The sequence below is a fragment of the Narcine bancroftii genome, unplaced genomic scaffold (genome assembly GCF_036971445.1).
Source record: "Narcine bancroftii isolate sNarBan1 unplaced genomic scaffold, sNarBan1.hap1 Scaffold_154, whole genome shotgun sequence".
NCBI lineage: Eukaryota > Metazoa > Chordata > Chondrichthyes > Torpediniformes > Narcinidae > Narcine > Narcine bancroftii.
In genome coordinates, this window is record NW_027211889.1 from 1,358,981 (window position 1) to 1,380,936 (window position 21,956).

At 40.7% G+C, this 21,956-nt stretch overlaps 1 protein-coding gene across 1 annotated transcript; it reads right to left on the reverse strand.

Annotated features, from left to right (window-relative positions):
• Window positions 1–1,981: 1,981 nt before the first annotated feature.
• On the reverse strand, window positions 1,982–21,617 carry LOC138750499 (microtubule-actin cross-linking factor 1-like). The gene is made up of 8 exons (XM_069912570.1): window positions 21,507–21,617; window positions 21,141–21,350; window positions 16,728–16,956; window positions 16,197–16,513; window positions 15,171–15,338; window positions 12,422–12,545; window positions 10,821–10,916; window positions 1,982–6,046 (listed from the first exon to the last, which is right to left on the reverse strand). The coding sequence occupies exons 1-8, from the start codon at window positions 21,615–21,617 to the stop codon at window positions 6,039–6,041; spliced, it is 1,263 nt and encodes a 420-aa protein (XP_069768671.1). The 3' UTR covers window positions 1,982–6,038.
• Window positions 21,618–21,956: the final 339 nt, after the last annotated feature.

The window sequence follows — 21,956 nt, forward strand, 5'->3', positions numbered from 1 at the left end:
AGACGACCTGAAACAGCCCCTGGCTCAATTTCTTCATTGCCTAGACCCCAAAGATTTCCTGTGCGGGCTGAAAAAAAATCTATTGCTACCAAATGAAGGATGGCGCTGGAATTACCCATTCCCCGGAAGAAGGTGCGTGTTCCCAAGAAGTAGAAAGCCTTTTGATTTCAATGGAGGGAGCACACAGGAAAATGTCTCCATTATTGGAAATGCATCAGGTCGACGTCGATTCAATCCAGTTAAAGAAGTTTTGTGGCATAAAGGTTATAAGTCTACTTTTCGTTACCCTGCAGTGTTGAAGGTGTTTTACGGAGTCTATCAATTTTGGTTTTTTGAAACTGATTGTGAAGCAATGATTTTTGCTGACTCATGGCCAGATATAAGAGGACAAAGACATAGTCCAGCATTATCTCCTAAAGAAAACTTTGGTAGCTCTGGAAAAGGAAGAAATGGCAAAAATGGGAAAAAAACAGGAATGGAAAGAGTCCAACTTCTGAAATGGGATTTTCAAGATTGGAGTCTTTTGGGTTAAAAGAATTTTCTTATTCTATTTTTTCTTTTGTTCTTATAATATTTTGATGTTACTGACTGTTTGGCTGGGCAAGGAGAGATTTGGACTTTCTTTACTAGTCATCAGCCACTGGTGGGTGACCCACACCCAATTTTTGTTTAGGGGATTACTACCTTTTGGTAGTTTTTTTTTGGGGGGGGGGTTTCTTTTTTTTTCCTTTTTCTTTATTTTTAAATTTTTTTTATTTTTAATTTTTTTTTAGTTTTTAATTTGTGATTTTTTTATTGGAGGGCCTATATACATTAATTTGAGTTTTTATAGAAAGATATTATTGGTATTTAGTAATAATAGTAGATATGTCAAAGTTGAGGTTTGCTACTTTTAATGTTCGAGGATTAAATAGTTAGGTTAAACGTAAGCGGGTCTTGGCATATATTAAGAAAATGAAAATTGATATTGCTTTTTTACAAGAAACACATTTGAATGTGAAGGAAAGCGTGAAATTAAAAAGGAACTGGGTTGGGCATGTATATTCTTCTTCATTTAATTCTAAGGCTAAAGATGTAGCTATTTTGAAACGTAAAAATGTATCTTTTGAATTACAATCAAAGGAGAAAAAGGCAGAAAAAATAAAAATTTAAAGAAGCTAAAAGTAGATATTGTCTTTTTGCAAAGGACTCATTTGACAGAAAAAGAACATTTGAAGTTGAAGAGAGATTGGTCAGGACATGTAATTTTTTCTTCATTAAACTCTAAAACTAGAGGCGTGGTGATATTAGTTAATAAAAATAAACTTTTTGCTGTGGATTTTTTTTTGATAATGTTGGAAGAGTACTGATTGTTAATTGGAAGATTTTTTTCTGAAAGTTGGACTTTAATGTATGTTTATGCACCAAATGAAGATGATCAGACATTTATTTCAGGGACATTTTTAAATTCGAATCAGGCATATGGGAATGTGTTAGTCGGAATAGATTTTAACTGTTGTTTGGATCCCTTGTTGGACAAATCTCCAAAAATTGTTGAAAGAACTAAAATGGCAAAAAGACTGTTTAAGATGATGGAGGATTTAAATTTAGTGGAAATTTGGAGGAAATTAAATCCAACTGAGAAAGATTATTCACTTTATTCAGCTCGGCATAATTCTTTCTCTAGAATAAATGTATTTTTGATTTCTGTGCATTTACAAGTAGATTTAATTTTGCAGAATATAAAAGTAGGTTATTCTCATATCCTTCATTAAATGTTTAGGGACTGAATTAACTGAGACAGCTTATCGATGGAGGTTTAATGAAAAGTTATTGAAGAGACCAGATTTCATTTAGTAGATGAGAGATCAAATTATTTTTTAATACAAATGAAAGAAAATTCAGTTCAAAGTAAATTTATTTTGTGGGATGCTTTAAAAGCAAATTTGAGGGGACAAATTATTAGCGATACAACTAAGAGAGAAAAAAACTATTTATTCGTAAGTTTAAATTTGGAAAAGGAAATCGAAGGCTTGGAGAAAAAAATTTAAAAAAATTATACAGAGGATGAAAGGATAAATTTATCTAAAGTGAAATTACGTTATAATTTACAAACGTATAAATATGAGAAAATGATTTTGCAGTCTAAACAATGTTATTATCAATTGGGAGAAAGAGTGCATATGGTTTGGCATGGCAACATAAAACTGAGCAAGTATCAAGGACAATTAATGCTATTAGGAAGAATGGAGAAATTACATAAATGAATACTGATGAATTTTTAAAATTTAATGAAAATTTATATATGTCAGAGGGTTATCAAAAAATGGATCAAATTGATTTATTTTTATCTAGTTTAAATTTGCCAGTGTTGAATGAATTTGAGGTAAAGAATTTAGATATTTTATTTACTGAATTAGAATTGAGAGAAGCTTTGCAATCGATGCCTGATGGGAAATCTCCTGGAGAGGATGGATTTAAGGTGGTGTTTTATAAAAAATTTAATGATTTATTATTTCCATTATATAAAGATGTTTTGAAACAAGCAACTAAAATGGATGTATTTCCAGAATCTTTCTCAAAAGCATTGATTACAGTTATACCTAAAAAAAGAAAGAAACTCTTTAAAAAGTGTCACCTTACAGACCGATATCATTATTAAATGTTGATTATAGATTGGTGTCAAAAGTTTCAGATAATAGGTTAGTGAATTATTTGCCAAATTTTTTTACGTAACAATCAGGTAGGGTTTGTCAAAGACAATATAGTTAAATTGTCATCAGATAATATAGTTAAATTGATTTCATTAATTAATGCTAAAAACAACAAGATAATCAACCAACGGATATATCTTTGGATGCTGAGAAGGCATTTGATCGAGTTGAGTGGAAGTTTTTGTTTAAAGTATTGGAAAAGTTTAATTTTGTTCCATTTTTTAGGGGTTGGGTTAGGGCTTTATATGCAGAACTTACGACAAGGGTAATAACGAATGGTGAGATTTCAAAATCTTTTAATTTATCTTGTTCTACAAGACAGGGTTTTCCTCTTTCACCTGCTTTACTTGCTTTGGTGACAGAACCTTTACCTCAGGCTGTTTGACATGATTTTGGTGTTAGAGGACTTAAAGTGAGAGAAAATGAAAATAAAATTAGCTTATTTACACATGATGTTTTTGTATATTTAACTAATCCAAAAACTTCACTAAAATTATCACAGGACTTGTTGAATAAGTATGGTAAATTATCGGGATATGAGATTAATTGGGAAAAGAGTGAGGTTTTACCAATAGCAGAAGAAGATTTTATGGATTGTAGACAAATTACTAAATTTAGATGGTCAAATAAAATTAAATATTTAGGAATAGTTGTAAATAAAAATGATCATGAATTATTTATTTTGCATTATGTACCTTTATTAAATAAGGTTAAAATTGATTTAGATAAGTGGAAAGATTTACCACTGACCTTAATAGGAAGAGTGAATTGCATAAAGATGAACATTTATGCTCGAGTACAATACTTTTTTCAATCTATTCCTTGCATAGTTGGGTTATTCTTATGGAAAGGTAAATTATCGAGGGTTTCTTTCCAAAAATGGACTTGGCATTATAAATTGGGTGGTTTGCAATTACATTGTTTTTATAATTATTATGAGGTGGCACCGATGAAGTTTATTAATTGGTTATTTGATAATCAACAATCTCCTAGGTGGGCAAAGATAAAGATGGCTCAGATTTTGGAAAATAATATTAATCATTTCATTTATAAATGGAATCCTTTATTGTTACAAGAATTTAAATTATCCGTTTTTCGACATATAATGAATATTTGGTAAAATCGCAATTTAATTCTTGATTCTATCGGAATAGTTTCGATAAGATCACCATTATATCAGAATAAATTAATTCCCTTTTCATGATAGAATCCTTACTTAAAAGATTGGGAAATTAAAGGATTAGTGAATGTAATAGATTGTTTTGAAGCAGGGAGGTTTTGTTCATTTAAAAGGTTGCAGGAAAGATATGGTATTGCATCAAATTCTTTGTTTATTACCAACTTTGAGATTATTTAAAGAAGAATTATGGGAAGGAAATAAATTTACCAGGTCAAAAGAAATTTGAATTATTAATTGCAGATAAAGGTGAAAAATGCTTTATTTCTGATATGTATAGGTTGTTGCAGGAGAAAATGGAAAAAGACAAATGGGAAAGAATTAAATATTATTTTGACATGGGAGGAATGGTCAAAACTGTGTGTTGACGGTGTTACCAAGTTAATTAATGTGAGGTATACTATGGTCAATTAGAATTTTTTGCATCAATTATATTCAACCCCTGAGAAATTGAAGAGATATGGATTCAGTTTAACAGATTTCTGTTTTAGATGTAGAGAGCAGAAAGTTACTTTTGTACATTCAGTTTGGTCGTGAAAGAAAATTAAGCATTTTTGGGAGGAAATTATAAAATTTTTGAGGGATTTGTTTCAAAGGGATATTTAATGGATCCAAAAATATGTTTGTTGGGTTATGTTAATGTTCCATTTGTTGATTCAAAATGCCTAAACCATATTTGGCTTTGTTAAGATTTGGGTTAGCAGTAGCGAGAAAATATATAGCTGTCACATGGAAGAATATAAACTTACAAAGATGGCATAACGGATTGCACTCTTGTCTATATTTAGAAAAATTAACATATAATGTAAGTAATTACTCTTTTTTATTTATATGTGGTGTTTATATTTGAAACACATGGCTATAGAAATTAAATCAATGTTGTAATGTAGGCAGACCAATCAGGGAATATTTGATACATTTCTCTAAGGTTTTGGGGGAGGAGAGGTTGTTTTTTTTTTCTTTATTTTGGTTATTTTTTTCTTTTTTTGGTTTTTATTGTATTAGTAAGGGGGAGGGGATGTAGTTTACAGTTATTTTATGTGTATTTGATTTTCTTTATGTAATTTGAGAATATTAAATAAAATCTTTCAAAGAATCAAGTATGTATGTGTGTGTGTGTGGGGCGTGTGCATCAGGGTTTGTGTGTGTGGGGGTGTGGTAGGAACTGCCACTGATCCCCGAGTCCTCCCCACTGCCGCCGCTGATCCCCGACCCCTCCCCACTGCTGCCTGACACATCGATTCCTCCAGACGCTCGAGATTCCAGCCGGCTTCTCTGAGCAGGGTGTCACGGTTGATGTAGTGGTTAGGGCAATGCCTTTACATGGCCAGTGGTCAGGACTGGACCTCAGTTTGAATTCTGCGCTGTCTGTCAGAAAGTTTCCTCCTCGTTGCTATCAAGTGGCTTCTGTGTTCAATCTTGCCTTTGAAAGTTCTTCTGCATTCAGGACAGGTTGTTCCAGATGGCAGATCAGGCTTGGGTTGGTACGGCCTCTCCTCTCATCTTCTTCTATTTCTGCACATCTGCTGGCTTCAAAGGTTGCTGTTCCCTCTCAGATGATGGTTTGCCAGACCTTTCTGTCCATGGTTCATCCACCCTTTGACAGGTCTTGTTTTTCATCCTGCAGGGTGTCTAGCCACCCTCCTCACCAGGCAAGCCTGATGGGGGAGCCGGTTTAGTCGCCGACCACTCGACCATGCGACAGGTAGTACTGGGTTACATGGTACCAGTAGCACTCAGGCGAGTGACCTGACACAGATCCTTGTTTACTCTTCACTTCATGCAAAAAGGCTCCCAAGTACTCATGTTGACCATGACTGTGGCCAATATGCCTTTGTTGAAGAGCCTCAGGATCCGTACTTCCATTTCAGTTCATCTAATACTAGAAGGGGTGTCCTATAGTTGTTTCCTTGATGCAGAGTTAAAGGCTTTGGTGTGGGTGATGAATGATGTGTACAAAGGTTGGATCTGTTCACTACATTTTTTTGGAGTTGTCGAATTTTTAGGTGTTGGCAGAAATCTCCTTGAACTTTGTTGAGATCCTCCAGGACTGGATGTAGAAATACCTGAACATGTTGATTGTGTTTCCAAGTGTGGCTGCCTTATTGACAGTTGGTCCTGCTACCAGCTCGACTTCCAGCACAAGTTGTTGTCCTCCCTTCTGCGCTTCACGAATCTACAAGCAATGGAAACAAAAGTCATTCAAGGGAAGAGATGAACAGAGTTGAGGAAGATCACGCGAAGACGACCAATGGTCTTCAGCTCAAAATCATCTTCACTTTTTCGTAAAGATTCAGAGACAATAGAAACCCATTAATCCCCTATCCCTCTATCCCTCCCCCTTCGTCGACAACTCTTCCTCCCTCTCCCTCCCTCTCCTTCCCCTCTAACTCTCACTCTCTACGAATATCCCTCCCCATCCTCAAAAACTCTCCTTTCCTCTCCCTCTCCTTTTCCCCTCACCCTCTCCCTCTATCACTCCCCTTTCCTCAACAACTCTCCCTCCCTCTACTTTCCTCTCCCTCTCCCCCTCACCCTTTCCCAAAATCCCTCCCCTCAAAAAATTTCCCTCCCTTTCCTCCTCTTTCCCCTCTCCCTCTCCTTCCCCTCTCCCTCTCCTCCTGCCCTCACTCTCTCCCTATATCCCTCCCATTCCTCAAAAACTCTCCTCTCCTTTCCTCTCCCTCTCCTCCTCTTCCCCTCACCCTCTCCCAAAATCCCTATCCCTTCCTCAACAACTCTCCCTCCCTCTCCCTTTCCCCCTCCTTCCCCTCCCTCTCCTTCCCCTCCTCACCCTCACCCCATTACTACCCCTTCCTCGAAAACTCTCCCTCACTCTCCTTTCCTCTCCCTCTCCTTTTCCTCTCCTCCTCTTCCCCTCACCCTCAGCCTATATCGCTCCCCCTTTCTCACCAACTCTCCCTCTCTCCTTTCCTCTCCCTCTCCATCTCTTATCGCTCTCCTTCTCCTCTTACCCTCACACTCTTCCCTATATCCTTCCCCATTCCTCGACAACTCTCCCTCCCTCTCCCATTCCTTCCACTTTCCATCTTCTTCTCCTCCCCCACTCTCTCCCTATATCCCTCCCCCTTCCTCGATAACTCTCCCTCCCTCCCTCTCCTTCCCTTCCCCTCACAATCTCCCTATAACCCTCTGCCTTCCTTGACAACTATCCTTCATTCTCTTTCCCTTCTCCTTCCCCTCACCCTCTCCCTATATTCCTTACCCTTCCTCGACAACTCTCCCTCCCTCTTCTTTCCTCTTCCTCTCCTTCCCCTATCCATCAACTTCTCCTCTTCCCAACACCCACTCCCCCAATCCCTTCCCTTCTTTGACAACTCTCCCTGCCTCTCCCTCTCCTCTTCCCCTCTAACCCACCCCTTCTTCGACAACTCTACCTCCCACTCCGTTCTTCTCTCTCTCCTTCCCCTCTCTTATGCCCCTCACCCTCTCCCTATATTCCTCCCCCTTCCTTTACAACTCTTCCTCCCTATCCTTTTCTCTCCCTCTCCTTCTCCACTTCCTCTCCTTCTCCTCAAACTCTCCCTGTATCCTTCCCCCCTTCCTCGACATTTCTTCCTCTCTCCTTCCCCTTTCCCTCTCCTCCTCTTCCACTCACCCTCTCTCCCTCTATCCCACCGCCTTCCTTGACAACTCTCCTTCCCCACTCTCTCTCTTTTTCCTCTTCCCTTCACCCTCTCACTATATCCCTCCCCCTTCCTCGACAACACTCCCTCCCTCTCTTTTCCTCTCCCTCTCCTTCCCCTCTCCCTCCTCTTCCCCTCTCCCTCCCCTGAGTGAGGTGCTGGATTTGGGAGGGGGGGAGGTCAAATGCAAGGGAAAGTCTACAATATATCCTTTCTAGCATTGATGGAGAGAAGGATTTTGAGCTGAACGCTCTCTGCACCCTGAAAGAGACAACATGGTGGAGAGGATTGTAAAAAAACATCCAGCCTGCTGGACTTCATGATTTGGGGAACTGAGTGTAAAAGTTGGTGAGTCAAGTTACAGCTGTATAAAATTTTGGTTCGCCGCATTTGGAATATTACGTAGTGTTCTGGTCCCTGAATTCACGGGAGGATGTCGAAGATCTCTATCACGTCTCCTCTAATCCTTCTACACTCCAGCTCTGCGAACCTTGCCTCATGAGAATTGTTTCCCAATCCAGGCAGCATCCTGGTAAATCTCCTCTGTCCCCTCTCCTTCCTATAATGAGGTGACCAGAACTGAACATAATATTCTAAGTGAGTCATACCAAAGATTTATAGATTTGCAACATGACAACTCTACTCCTGAATTCAAACCACCTATGAAGGAATCTCAGCACACCATAATCCTTCTTCACTCTCCTATCAAACTGTGCGGCAACCTTGAGAAATGTGTAGATTTGCAACCCAAGGTTCCTCTGTTCATCCACACTCTTAAGTAACTGACCATTAACTCTGGACTCAGCCTTCTGGTTTGTCCTTCCAAAATGCATCAACTCTCAGTTATCTGGATTGAAATCCATCCACCACTTTTCTGCCTAACTCTGCATCCCACCTTCATCATTTTGTAACCTTTAACAGCCTTCATCTCCATCCACAACTCCTCCAAACCAACCTCCGTGACATCCGCAAACTTACTGACCTATCCATCCGCCTCTTCATCCAGGTGACATGAAAATCACAAAGAGCACGGGTCGCAGAACAGATCCCTGCGGCACCAACCTCCAGGCAGAATACTTTCATTCCACTACGACACTCTGCTTTCTTCCGACATGACAGCTTTTATTTCATGCAGGTAATTTTTCGCTCATCCCATGACTCAGGACTTTCCGAAGGAGTCTCCTGTGACCGACCTTCTCAGACGCCTTGCTAAAATCCTCGTAGACCTCATCTATCACCGTACCCTCATTAATTTCTTTTGTAACCTCCTCCAAAGACTGAGTTAGATTTGTGAGGCCCAAGCTTGCCTTCACAAAGACATGCTGACTATCCTTGAGTAGAGTGTATTTCTCCAGATCTTCATAGATCCCATCCTTAAGAATCCCTTCCATTAGTTTACTCACCAATAATGTAAGACTAACCCTAATTCCCAAGATTCTCCCTATTACCTTTTTTAAACAAGGGGACTCTATTTACCATTCTCCAATCCACCCGAGTCGCGCTGCCGTCTATCTCCCTCCTTGCCCACGTGAGTGGTGCTGCTGTCTCACCCCCCCCCACACATCTGGGTCACGCTGCTGCCTCTCCAACCCACCCCCCCACCCCTTCACCAAGGGTCGATATCGACCACTTTGGAGACCCCTAATATGTTATTTAAAGTAACTTAATGTCACTTTATTCGATTCAGCAAAGAGTGGGGCAGGGAGGCAAGGTTAGGGGGGCTTTACTAAAGCTCAGCCTGGAGTGGTAGTTAATCCGCCACAGTTGACATGGCGTTGCAGTTGTGCTCCAATCTTCAAATATGCCTGGATGCAGCAGGCATGGATAATTGCCGATGATTTGCCACAACCCATTTTTTATACACTTGTGGATGCATGAAACTATGCACCAGCTTTGATCTTTTTCAAACTTCGAACATGCGAGGCAGAAGCTTTAATAGTAAGAACCCATTTACTTGTTTCAGATGGTGAAGAGAAGCAACATCCACGTCATTCTGTGCATTTCTAAATGGCACATTGGGGAAGTAGTGAAATCAAATTGCATGAGTGGATGCAATTGCTTTGGATGAGACCTTAAACCACATCCTATATGGTTTTTAAAGAACATACAAGATTCTATCGTACAATAAATTCTGTTCTTTACCCGGCCTCGGGCCTAGTCGGTTCGAGCAGTGAGTCGGAGGAGGCGGAGACCAGAGTTTGGGCAGTGTTCGGAGGTGGAGCGAGTTGAGAGTGACAGGTTTAATTGGTCAAGGCCGATAAAAGGAGGGAAATGCAAAGGAGAGGCCAGCGAGGAGTGGCCCAGTGAGTAGTGGCCTGGTGAAAGAGTGGGGTTTCGAGGCTTTGGCTCGAGAGGGTTCAGCGAGTAGAGGCTGAGGTCGAGTGTATCTAGATTAAGGTAAGACTATATTTTTTTTGTTATTTTCTCTTTCTAAGGTGAGGGGGAAGAGAGAAGGGTTGAGTGTGAGAGCAGTTTGCTCTTTTCAGTGTCAGATGTGAAAGGTCCTGGAGTCTTCGACCTCCTGGACATCCACGATTGCACTAGGTGTACTGAGCTGCAGCATCTCAGGGACCGTGTTAGGGAATTGGAGCTGCAGCTCAATGACCTCGACCTGGTCAGTGAGAGTGAGGCCATCATAGATAGGAGCTATAGCCAGGTGGTCTCAACAGGGCCACAGGAGGAGGATCAGTGGGTTCCAGTTAGGAGAGGGGAAAGGGAAGAGACAGATACAGGAGGGGGCACCTGTGACTGAAGCACTCAACAAATGGTACACCTCCTTGAGGAGCATTCAGGCTGGGGAAGGAATCAGTGGCTGTATCTCTGGCACAAGGTCAACCTCTGTTGCCCAAAAGGGTAGGGAAAGGAAGAGGAGGGTAATAGTTATAGGGGATTCGATGGTCAGGATGACAAATTGTGGATTCTGTGGATACGATTAAGGAAACAGATTGGTGCCAGGGTCTGGGATGTAACTTCCTGTGTCATTTCAGAACAAGTTGGATAGCTGCCTGGATGTGAGGGGATTGGAGGGTTATGGACAGGGAGTGGGTAAGTGGGGCTAGAGTAGCCCACTTAAATCGGTGTGGACTCGAGGGGCCGAGATGTCCTGTATCTGGACTGTAATTGTCTCAGCCAAGATTTATCTTGCAATCAACATCATCTGGTCATTCCTGCATTGCTATTAGGGACCAGTTATGTGTGCAAAATAGCAATGTTTCTCAACTAGGTCAACGATCCTGCTTCATCAATCCAGAAATAAAACATTTCCAAAATCGCAGTGGTGAGAAGTGCCAGGTAAAAGTAAACCTTCAAGATCTTCCACTTGGACATTTGTCCGTTCCAACGTCCTCTTCTGCTCTGATGTTTCCTGACGCAAACGCTGGAATCTCTGTTCGATGGTAGCTAAAATGAACACAAGGTTCTGTTACACATACATTTAAAAATGTCTTCAAAGATTTACCATGTTTCCGGTGTTTTCTTCCCAACAAACACATTTTTTTGGTTTGGAGAGAGAACTGTGGGTTTAGTAATATTTAAAGCAATGCAGAACAGAAGATGACGAGAGAAAAGGTGAGCAAGGAATGAAAAAAGTTTGGAGGGAATCAACGTGAAATAGCAGACAAGTGAAATGAAGAACAGTGAAAAGGAAGGGACATTTGCAAAAGAAAATGGAGAGAGAAAGAGAGGGACAGTTGTGCAACTCTGTTGAAAACATGTTGACTTCAAGGCCTTTTACTCATCGAGAGGAGCAGGTGAAGTGGGGGGGAGCTGGGGCCGGGGAGGAGCAGGAACAACAAAGAATACCCTGCTGAATAGAGAAGACTCTGAGAGCAGCTGCAACCGTTCTCACCAGAACTGTATCCCGCCCTTCAGGTGCTCAGATGCATGGATCTTCAGTGCCCTCCCAGCACAGCATGAGAAATCCCCTCTCATTGGGGGGTCTTTGAGACATCACAGCCCTAAACACTTCCTTGGCTGCATGTTTGCCAGATGTTCACACTTGGTAAATGGCCGCTGCTTAACCTTCTACCATTTCTACATACCCTCTATTTCTATTAATAACTGATCAACAAGACAAACGGAAAATATAGAATTTCTGAGGTTTAGGAAAGGAAACAAAAATGTATAAAAATAAATGAGCTGATAGAGCATCTGGAAAAAAGAAAAGCAACATTAACATTTCGATGGAGCTCGTGACTTCACCGCCTTGCTGGCATATTTTAACATATGTTTCCTATTTCCAGTCTTGTTTCTATGATTGGAAGTTGTCTGGTTTCCAATCATTCAATCTTCTCTTTAATTGATGAGCCACGGACAAGTATGCATGACTGGAGCCTGGCTGCTTTATTAAATAATCGCAGAGCATCACTTTCAACGAATTCACTGCAAGAATTCCCATTTGCCGCCATTTTCATTTCCAACGCTCCAAATATGGTTCTCAATTCAGTACCTTTAATGCAACAATTTTATAAGACCCAACACTTCTAAGATGCACCACTCGAGCAGAAATTTCATTCAATAAACACACATTTTGCAATACTATTGCGATTCTGGCCTACGAGTCTGAATCACTGACCACAATTCAGTGGAGAAAGTTCGATTGAACTTTCTTAAATACTGCATTTTATTCAAACATTGAAGTGTGCACAGTTCTTTAGTAAATGGTCATTTTCAGAGCTGTTTATGAAATGATAGCCTATTTATGACGTGCTAGGTAAAGATGATTCAACATTTGAAATCCAATCAATTGCAAGAAATATTTTAGAATGGTTCAAAGAGGTTGGTGGGTCCCCACTGGTAATTTGCACAATTTGAAAATGTCTAATTTACCAGCTGGAAGCATCACTTGTATTTGTTGGAATTAGAGAACCACCTTTTGATCTAAACATCAAATGTTGAAATGGTACCTGTGGTCTTTCGAAGCTGGACTATATTTGGAACAACGTCATTGCTCAAATTCAGCAGGCACTTTGCTGCCTCCTGTAACTTTTCGACACCATCTTCATGTTCAGAAATTTCTCCCTGAAGAACCTGTGATTTCAAAATGACACAATGACTCATTCACAATAAAATTAATATTTATTTCTGTATATCTTAGATTTGCCGATGCCTTGGTTAATTTCGATATTGTCTTTGGGTCAAGGAGATAAACAGCCTGTGAAGGCGATTCTATAAATTATCATAAATACCAACAACTCTCTGGCCTGCTTTGGGGTGAGGAGGCGAACATTTTCAAGGACCCAATAACCACAGGATATTGGAATTTTCTCAAACAACCAGATCAAACTTTCTATTGATCATTACTCATTACTCATTAATGCTTCGAGGTATTTAATACGCCTGATGTTTGAGCATTTTCTGATGCTGTTGAGCTCATCATCTTTATCTTGTCTACATCTCTTGACCGGCCCTGAAGTCCCCTTGCAAACCATCAAGGTCACAAGAAAATATTTAAAAATGTTCTGATGCTTAGATTTACATCAGCATTGATAAAATAATGCTGAAGAACTCATTTGGCTTTTCACCACTAATGGACATAGATTTGGCTGCAGAGGGTTATTCTGCATTATCGTTTTTCTGCCTGTCTACTTTTACTCCAGATGACCCCTCTCCCCAATCCATCATCCTTCAAAGGTAAATATGTGTTCTCCCTCAGCAATCCGACCCGTTTGCAACTCCTATTCTCTCGAGCACTTAATGGCCCACAGCTTTTCTCCATGACCATCAATCCCAGGCCATTATTGCAATAAATGGTCCGATTTTTCTCTGACTGCAAGACCAGAAATGCCCTCCACCTCAATAAAGCAAAACTTTCTGATTTGTCTTTCTGATGCAAATTCCAATTCCTCAAACATCAACTCCAGTCAACATGATGCCATTAGTTTCGTTAATGATAGAAAAGGATAGGTCTGGGACTCGGGTTGAGATTTTAAATTGGAGAAAGGCCAATTTGAGGAAATTAGAAAGGAATGAGAAGGTGTTGACCTGGAAAAGTATGTGCGGGGTGAGTGGAAGACCTACAAAGGTGAAATTTGGAGAGTACAGACTTTGCATGTTCCTGTCAAGATTAGCAGGCTTAGGAATCTGGTTTGGAAGAAGAGAGGTGTGCAGCAGGTATAGACATCACAGAGCAAATGAGGTGCTTGAAGAGTATAGAAAATGCAAGAAAAAACCTCAAGAAAGAAACCAGGAAGGCTATGTGGATGATAATGGGGTAAATTGGATGAGTAAGCTTGCAGGTGTTGTGGACACTAAAGAAGGTTTTCAAAGCTTGAAGAGGGATCAGGACCAGCTGGAAACATGGGCTGACAAATGGAATTTAATGCAGATGAGTGTGAGGTGTTGCATTTTGGAAGGACAAGCCAAGAAAGGACATACATGGTAACCAGTCGGGCAGTGAGGAGTATGATAGAACAGACGGATCTGGGAATACAGACACCTCATTCTCTGAAAATGGTGTCACATGTGGATAGGGTTGCAAAGAGAACTTTTGGCACATTGACCTTGATGAATCAAAGGATAAAGTATAATTTTCATTGGTGAGACGCAATTTGGATTATTGTGTGCAGTTTGGATCACCTAACTGCAGGAAGGATGGCAATTGTGCAGAGATTGACTTGGATGTGGCCTGGACGTCAGGAGCAGAGTTGTAGGAAAAGGTTAAACAGGTTATGATTTTATTCCCTGGAGTGTAGAATGAGGGAAGAATTGAGAGAGAGATTTAAAATGATGTGGAGGACAGAGTAAATATAGGTAGGCTTGTTCCACTGAGAGCAAGTGAAATACAAACCAGAGGACATGGGATAAGGGTGAAGGGGATAAATTTAGGGGGAACATGAGGGAGAACGTCTTCACACAGAGTGAAGAGGTGGGAGAGTGGAACAAGCTGTCCGTTGAAGTGGTGACTGTGGGCTCAATTTTTAATTTGAAAAGAATTTGGACTGGTACATGGATGGGAGAGGTATGGAGGGCTATGGACTAGGTGCGTCAGAGGGCCTCGGCAGAAAAAGGGTTCGGAACAGACAAGAAGGGCCAAAGGGGCCTGTTTCTGTTCTGTAATATTGTAAGGTTCTATGGTTCGAATACTTCTTTGGAATAAATCAATCTCTGCCACTTTGCAAACAAATCTTACCTCCAAATGTGCTCCAAATCACCACTTTCCTCCCACCCCCCTTCACCTGTTCCTGAAACCCCCATCTATGGAGTTATCGTCTCTGCACCTGATGATCCCATTAATGATTTGCTGAGATTTTTTGCTCTGCTGTTATAATCTTGGAGGTCGTCCAAAATTCTGCCACCATTTTCTTAGGCCCCCATTAAACATGGATAAGGTCTGAGGAAACCCATACTGAAAATAGACACACAATGAGAGCAGAACTGTTTGGCTTCTTTGTTACAGTTTCCAATCTCGCCCCCACCATCTGGAAGCAAATTGGCTGTTGGATCTTCATCAGGCTCCCATTAAAACCTGATCAAGTTGGAATGAATGGAGCTCAACTTCCTATTTCAGGTGCCAAACTTACAACCTCCCATGTGGCCTTAACCACTGTTATTGGATGTGCACATTATCATTATTTCAAAGCATTCATCATTCTACTCGTAAATTAGAATAAGCAACATTACACAGTGATTTATGAAATAACAACTTTAATTTACCATGATATTTTCAAGTTCTTGCTGCAAGATTTCTGGATTAGGGATGGCCTCCAGCTGAACCATTCGTCTTTCTCTTTCTACTCTCTCTAGCCACAAACGCAGCTCATCTGCCTTCTCTTGCCATTGTTCAAATACCTTGGTGCTAAGACGGATTCCAAGTCCAATGCACTATAGAGTGAAAGAAATGAATGAGTATGTGGATTTTTAAAATGTACGATTTTGTGATGCGATCAAATATCGAGTGTCCAATCGATCCAAAATGGGTCAAGCGATACATTACTGGTCCATTACTTATGCCAACTATCATTTTTTTGTTCCCTGCATCAAGTTTTTTGAGGGTCACAGACAAAAAGGCAATGTTCACTCCTCACCAAAGGTGAAATGCCTGTTACCCTGCCGTACTGTTCCATTTTCTTGTTATGTCAATAAATCTTTTAATTAATATTTTGAGTTTGCTTTCAAAATAAACTGATGGTCAGGAATATATCAGAAGCATTGAAAACATTCACAAATTTAGTGTGTCAGTGAAGATTAGACAGAAATTCTTTTGGGGCTGGGCTTGTTCCAGCCGAACACTGCATTTCTGTTATGCCATTCAAGCCTAACCCTTGGGTTTAGGACATACTGAGCCAGCGAGGTGACCTTTGTGGATTGGACACATTACACCGTGTTCAGTGACAAATGCACGTGGGAGGCCAGTCTGGAAAATCTTCACCAATTATGATCTGTTCGACATTTGATTTTATTAAAAGGAAATGAGTTCATGACTTATTTTCTGCAGTGGTCTCTGTCCAACTCGAGTGAGTTTGGCCACCAAGAGAGCTCCACAATACTGGAAAGATTTGATCATTGTTCCTGTTCTTCAAGGGTATTATTAATCACAGCCGCAAACCTTTTCCAGAGCCACTCTTATAAGACTAAAACTTACACAAGTTGCTCAGTCTATCAAAATGCTCTCATGTTACTGATCTAAAGTAAAATTGGAGTTTAAATGCTATTAGTCAAAAAAAAGGAGATATGTCATACTTCTGATCGAAGTGCGTTGAAGCGAGCATCGGCGCTTTCAACCGTCTCCTCTACACGTTGGCTTATGGCATCAGGATCAATTGGGATCTTGTAGCTTTCAATTGCATTCCTGATTTCAAAGAGAAAGGCAGCATCGAAGAGACTTTTCCAAGATCGTCTGAGGTATCTTAGATCCCCTTTGAGAAACTGAAAATCATTGAAGAGGAATTTCTGCTTCTTAAGTTTGAATGTCAATGACGTGGAGTCAAATTCCTCAGCTTTTATTTTTTGTAGTTCCTTTTCTGAATGAATCATTAATGTTTCAAATTCATCATGATCTGTTTAAAGGAATATAATGGTGAAATAATCAAAATGATCAAATAATACCAGATTATATAGACTTTGACACATTGACAGGATCCTGTAATAATTACAAGTTGGGGTTATTCCAAACCACATGTAGCTTTCAGTTGTCTTACTTAGAATTCTTTTTAACTCTCAGTAAATAGTATTTTATAGTAATCTGGAAAATAAATGAATACTTTCCCTCACCTTTTCGGAACTTCTGCAGTTCTAGATGCAGATCCTCAATCACGTTTAATTGAGAATCTGCACTTGATAAAGCGGATTCGTACTCCTCCATCAAGACATTCAAGTTCTCCTGCAGTGCAACTTCCTCGTCTCGCAAAGGGTCCTGGACATTTTGTTCCAGGAAAGTCTGAGCTGCCTCTATGGCCAAAACCAACTCTTGCTCTTTCTGGGACAACTTTTGGCGATGTTCCTAGAAAAGAAACAATCCTAGGTTCATTTTTATTGCTCCAAGTTGTCTTGGGGGAGGTAAGGTTTCTATTTATTGCATTTGCAATTGAAATAAAATATTCAAGTTTCCCAATTTATTAAAATCAGGGTACCAAAACACCCTTAAATACACACAGGAAACATACTTCAAGTCCAGAAATCTAAATGGTTTTATGCTTTCGGAGGTTTAATCAACTACCTTGATCTACAATTCTTTGCTTGTGTCAAAGGATGAATCCTGCTGAGATGGAGTAGAATATATTCCATATTTAATTTGACTGACAAGAAAATAAATCCTCTCCTTCAGTATTTGTACACAGTCCCTTCCCTGTCAAACAGACTTACTTTTATTTAAACTTAAGCACATTAAACTTTTGTCATTTGAATGATCTCATCCTTAACTTTCAATTCAGGGATTTAATATTCTTTCATGATGTAAAAGAGAACACGTGAAATCTAACGAGAGGTGACTGTGATCTAGTCAGGAGAATGTGAACTAGTTTGTAACTGTGTAAGAATGCACCCTTCTCACTGAAGTAACTGTGGGGTGGATGTCTATGTATATGAGTGTGTCAACATTTTTAAGAGATGGTGGATCTTCTTGTCTTTTTTCTTCACTGGTATCACTGTTTCCTTCACGCCAGACTTGCACATCTTCGCCCAGTGGTTTGCTATGCCGTAGGCTCCACATTCAGAACCGTATGCGGGGCAATCATTTTGGTCACGGAGAGGTGTTGTCCGCTGCCCTTCCTACAGGTCCTGGGGGTGGCACTTTTCTGATTGTATTTTTTATAGCATCAACCCTTCCTTCTCTTTGCTGTGGGTGGGTCTGCATTGATAGGGATTTCATTTGCGTCCTCGTGGCTTTGAAGACTCTGGCTGTGTCAGAGTCTTTGGCCAATTTCAAGCTATCCTTCCCTAGAAGAGACTTTTGCACTTCAGGATGGGCATATTAGTGGATCAGCTAATCTTTCCTCTATATCCTTCCATCTGCATTTTGCAGCATTAATTTTTGGTGTAGTAAGGAAGTTAGTAACAGTCTCATCAGTCTCTTACACAAAACCTTGAAATTCATTGCATTCAAGTCTAGGATTAGAGCTGAGTTCAAGGTGAGAAACAACCTTTGCAAATATCTGCTCTGGATCATTTTTCTCCACCCCGTAAGCTCTCAGCTATTAAATAAGTCACGGTCTGGCTCCCCTGTCCAGACATGTATAGAACTAACCTTCTCCTCGCTGTTGCATTTTTAAAATAGCTTTTCACTGCTAAATGGTACATCTGCTGAAACGTTTTAAACGATTCAACCATGTCTTCAGCCTCCCGTCCATCACTGGGTGAACTGCTGTTGCACCAGCCATTCATTTCCAGGTGTACTTTTTCTCTTCTTCCCCTTCAGATTTCAGTCACTTCCAATCCATTTTATAGTTTTATTCTTGTTCTCTCAGACCGACCACTGCCAACATGTTCTGTCTCCGTGTTACCTGGGAGGATTCTTAAATAACTTAAAGATGCAAGATTCAAATAACAGAAGGGAGTTTACTTACTGATGCCTTCCACCATCTCAGGAAACTGTTCACACTCATACTCATGTATAGGTGCCCCCCAGTAGTGCACGACGGATACCACAGTGAGAAGGGTGTATTCCTAGGAAGTTACAAAAGAGTTCACATGATCCTGACGAGATAACACACCCGTCTCACTGTCGTAAATGTCGTGCACCAATGTGGGGTGCATGTCTATGTGAGTATGAACATTTCCTGGCATGGTGGAAGGCATCAATAAGTAAAATCTCTTCTGCTATTTGAATCTTGCATCTCTAAGAAGATGCAAGATTCAAATAGCAGAAGAGATTTTACTTCTGCTATTTAAGAAGCCTCCCACACAGAGACATAACGGTGACTTTATTGTATTTATCTTTACCATTTTGTTCAACATCCTTTGGACTTGACAAGACTTTATTCAAGTCGCCTTATTCCAAAACAAACCAGGCTGTCAAGCACACACAGGGCAATAATTTGCATACATGTTAAGCAATGCTTTACGAAAAGAAGATAACATCAATTGGTAAATGTTTAAAGATCTTTGCTCTTTTTTAACGATGAAAATCTGACTTGAGCACTGCATATTAAGGAATGACAAACGTGAAAATCTATCCCCATTTGAGTGAAAACATTCTGGGTAATTATCATTTTCACATTAGTGCTTCAAGATGCAGGTGTCCCTGCCAGGGCCCAAACTGAACGAACGGCAATATCTTTCCCAGTTAGAAGGGAGAGGAGTGTGGAGGGGAATCAGCAGGTAGTAATGTTCCTACGGACCTAATGCACGTCCCTGTCCATGTCAGAAGGCTCCTCTTTGGACATTTTCTTGGAGTCGAGTAGATGTCGTTCACTCCGTTGATAGAATACAGGACTACCTCAGTGGAGAGAATGAATGGAGGGCTAATCAAGCCAACTGCTTTGCTCTGCTGTTGAGGTCCTTGGGCCCTTTGGGAATTGTGCTCATCCAGTCAAGTGCGGAGCAAAGGTTCGCCACCTACTGCTTGACAGGTAGCCTCTGATCTGTTTTAGTTATCACAGTACTCAAAGTGGCTGGTCCATGTTAGGACCACAGTGAGAAGGAGACCTGGAGTCATGTGACAAAACCCAATTGAAGTACCATTATGCAGGTTATTGGTGAACAATGCCACTTTATGTCACAGTGTGTGCGACACACTTTCCATCGGGCAGCTGATTAAATAAAGTATGGCTTTGTCCTGCTTTTGGTAGATGGACCAGATACCTGAAGAATTTGCCACTTTGTCAGAAGGATGTCAGTGGATCAACTGTGACAAGAGGTGCAAGAAAATCTAGACTGAACTTCTCCAGTACTTCGAATGTGATGGAGTCTGGTCCTATTTGTCTGCTGCACTTGGTGTTCCTAAGTAAATCAAATAGGGTGAAAGTGATTTCTGTGATGGTGTCGGAAGAACCTGATGGAACATGCTAGAAAGTGTCTTAACCCCAACATTGTTATTCAGAAGCTGAGGCCTACCACCACTGAGAATGAGGAGACCCTTGGTCCCTCTTTTCCTGTTTACTGTTCATGACCCAGCCGGAAGGACGACAGAGCTCAAATTTCATCAGCGGTTAATTCTGTCTTTGGAATGTTATTTTTTTTTCTGCATTGCCTGCCCACTGTCCAATGTTGTAAGATTATCAGTCTGGCACCTCATGTGCATCTGCATTCCCTATTAAACCATGGTGATGACTTGTCTTGGTTGTAATGGGAGAACTAACGATGGTAAGTAACACTTTTCTGCTGCAAATGTTAAAGGCCCATCGTACCTTTGGCCACTGTGATTCCAGCTGTCAATTTATTCTGAATCTATCCCATTTAGCACAATGGTGCTACCACACATCAGAATTGAGGGAGCCCCTGGAGAAACATGGGATGAATCTTTCTGCTCCTGCTGTCACCAACAGTTGCCTCAACAACAGGAAAATTGTGGTAGTGAGGGGGTGTAGCCTTACTCACTCTCTTTTCCAAACCAATCCCTAGATCTGCACAAGGATCTGGCCTGGTTGAGTGGACGAACAGTGACGTTGCTACGCCAGAATTCATTCCGGTGGTGTATGCTTCCTCAACCCTTTTTGGTTGTGAATAGCTTGCATGGCCCATTCAATGGGTTATAAAGAGTTAATCACATGAGTGGGTGCTGGAGTTATCAAAATAGGGGAGGAGGTTCTTCCCTTTACAACATCAAGATCCACATTATCTGAGAATACAGCATTACTGAGGTGAAGAGTTTTTGTTAAGAAGCTGCCATGGTGAGATTGTTAGTGAAGGGCCTCTGTGACCATCGTCAATCACTGCCCCTTCACTAGTGAGTTAATCATATTCCCGTCATCTCTCATCACTTGCGTGACTGGGCCAGAGCAAAGAACAGAAAGTAGGACTGAGTTAGAAAGAGGATCTGCTAGATCTTTGAATAGGATTGGGAGAAGATCGTCAAAATTCAATTCAACATTATTTGGAAATTGTGTTAGTCATTATTTAAGTGAAATTTAGTCAGTCGCCTTTCATCAAATCTGTACTGATCAGAGGTTCTGATGAAAAGTCCAATCCAAAATATTTTTACAATTATTCGAATATACATTTATCCAAAACACCTGGAAGTGTTCATACCTTCAGGCCTTGCTGGTGGTCATTCAGTCTTTCGCCCATCTCAGCAAATGACCCCATCGCATCGTCCTCTTCCTCCATCTGGAAACCATCACCTAATGCGTAGAATTCGTCTTCGGTGATATGAACTCCATAGTGACCCTCGACTGCCAACCATTTCAGAAGATCACCTACTGTCTTCTTATGTTTTTGTAGGTTATCTTCTGTTGTTTCCTACAAATTGCAAAATCCTGTTAGTTTGAAGACGTGTTGTACTTTCCTGGCAGCAATTCCATATTCCCTCATCTATTTGCAAACCCTTGGGATTGAGGAGGATGTGAAACCACTTGAGTGGAAGATGCCTGTTTATAAACAGGGGCCATTCCACACCATTTCATCGGAATATGCACATGGGCAACACGTGGTCTTGCCCAGTCTTGGATCAATACGAAAAGGATGGAAAATACTAAAGACCAGCCTCCTATACACACACACGGGCATCGACGGAATTCCGCTTCATCATTTCCCTGCTCATGTCTCCCTAACACTGCCTTCATTTCTCGGGTCCCTTCGTCTAATCCCTCCCCTTTCATTTCAAAGGCCTTCTCTGCGTCTAAAGCAACTGCTACTGTTGGCGCTTTACTCCCTTCTACTGCATGAATTAAGTTAATAAATTTACAAATATTGTCTGTTGTGCATCTTTTTTTAATAAATCCAGTTTGGTCTAGATTTACCATTTTAGGTACATAATCTGCTAATCTGTTTGCTAATAGTTTAGCTATTATCCTATAATCTGTGTTAAGTAATGATATTGGTCTATATGACGCTGGTGCGAGTGGA

Coding starts and splice junctions, on each gene's coding strand:
- LOC138750499 (XM_069912570.1), bottom strand. CDS start 21,617: ATGCCCGTGTGTGTGTATAGGAGGCTGGTCTTTAGTATTTTCCATCCT. Junction 21,351..21,506: donor GTGCATATTCCGATGAAATG/GTGTGGAATGGC, acceptor TGCAATTTGTAG/GAAACAACAGAAGATAACCT. Junction 16,514..16,727: donor ACTGCAGAAGTTCCGAAAAG/GTGAGGGAAAGT, acceptor TCCTTTAAACAG/ATCATGATGAATTTGAAACA.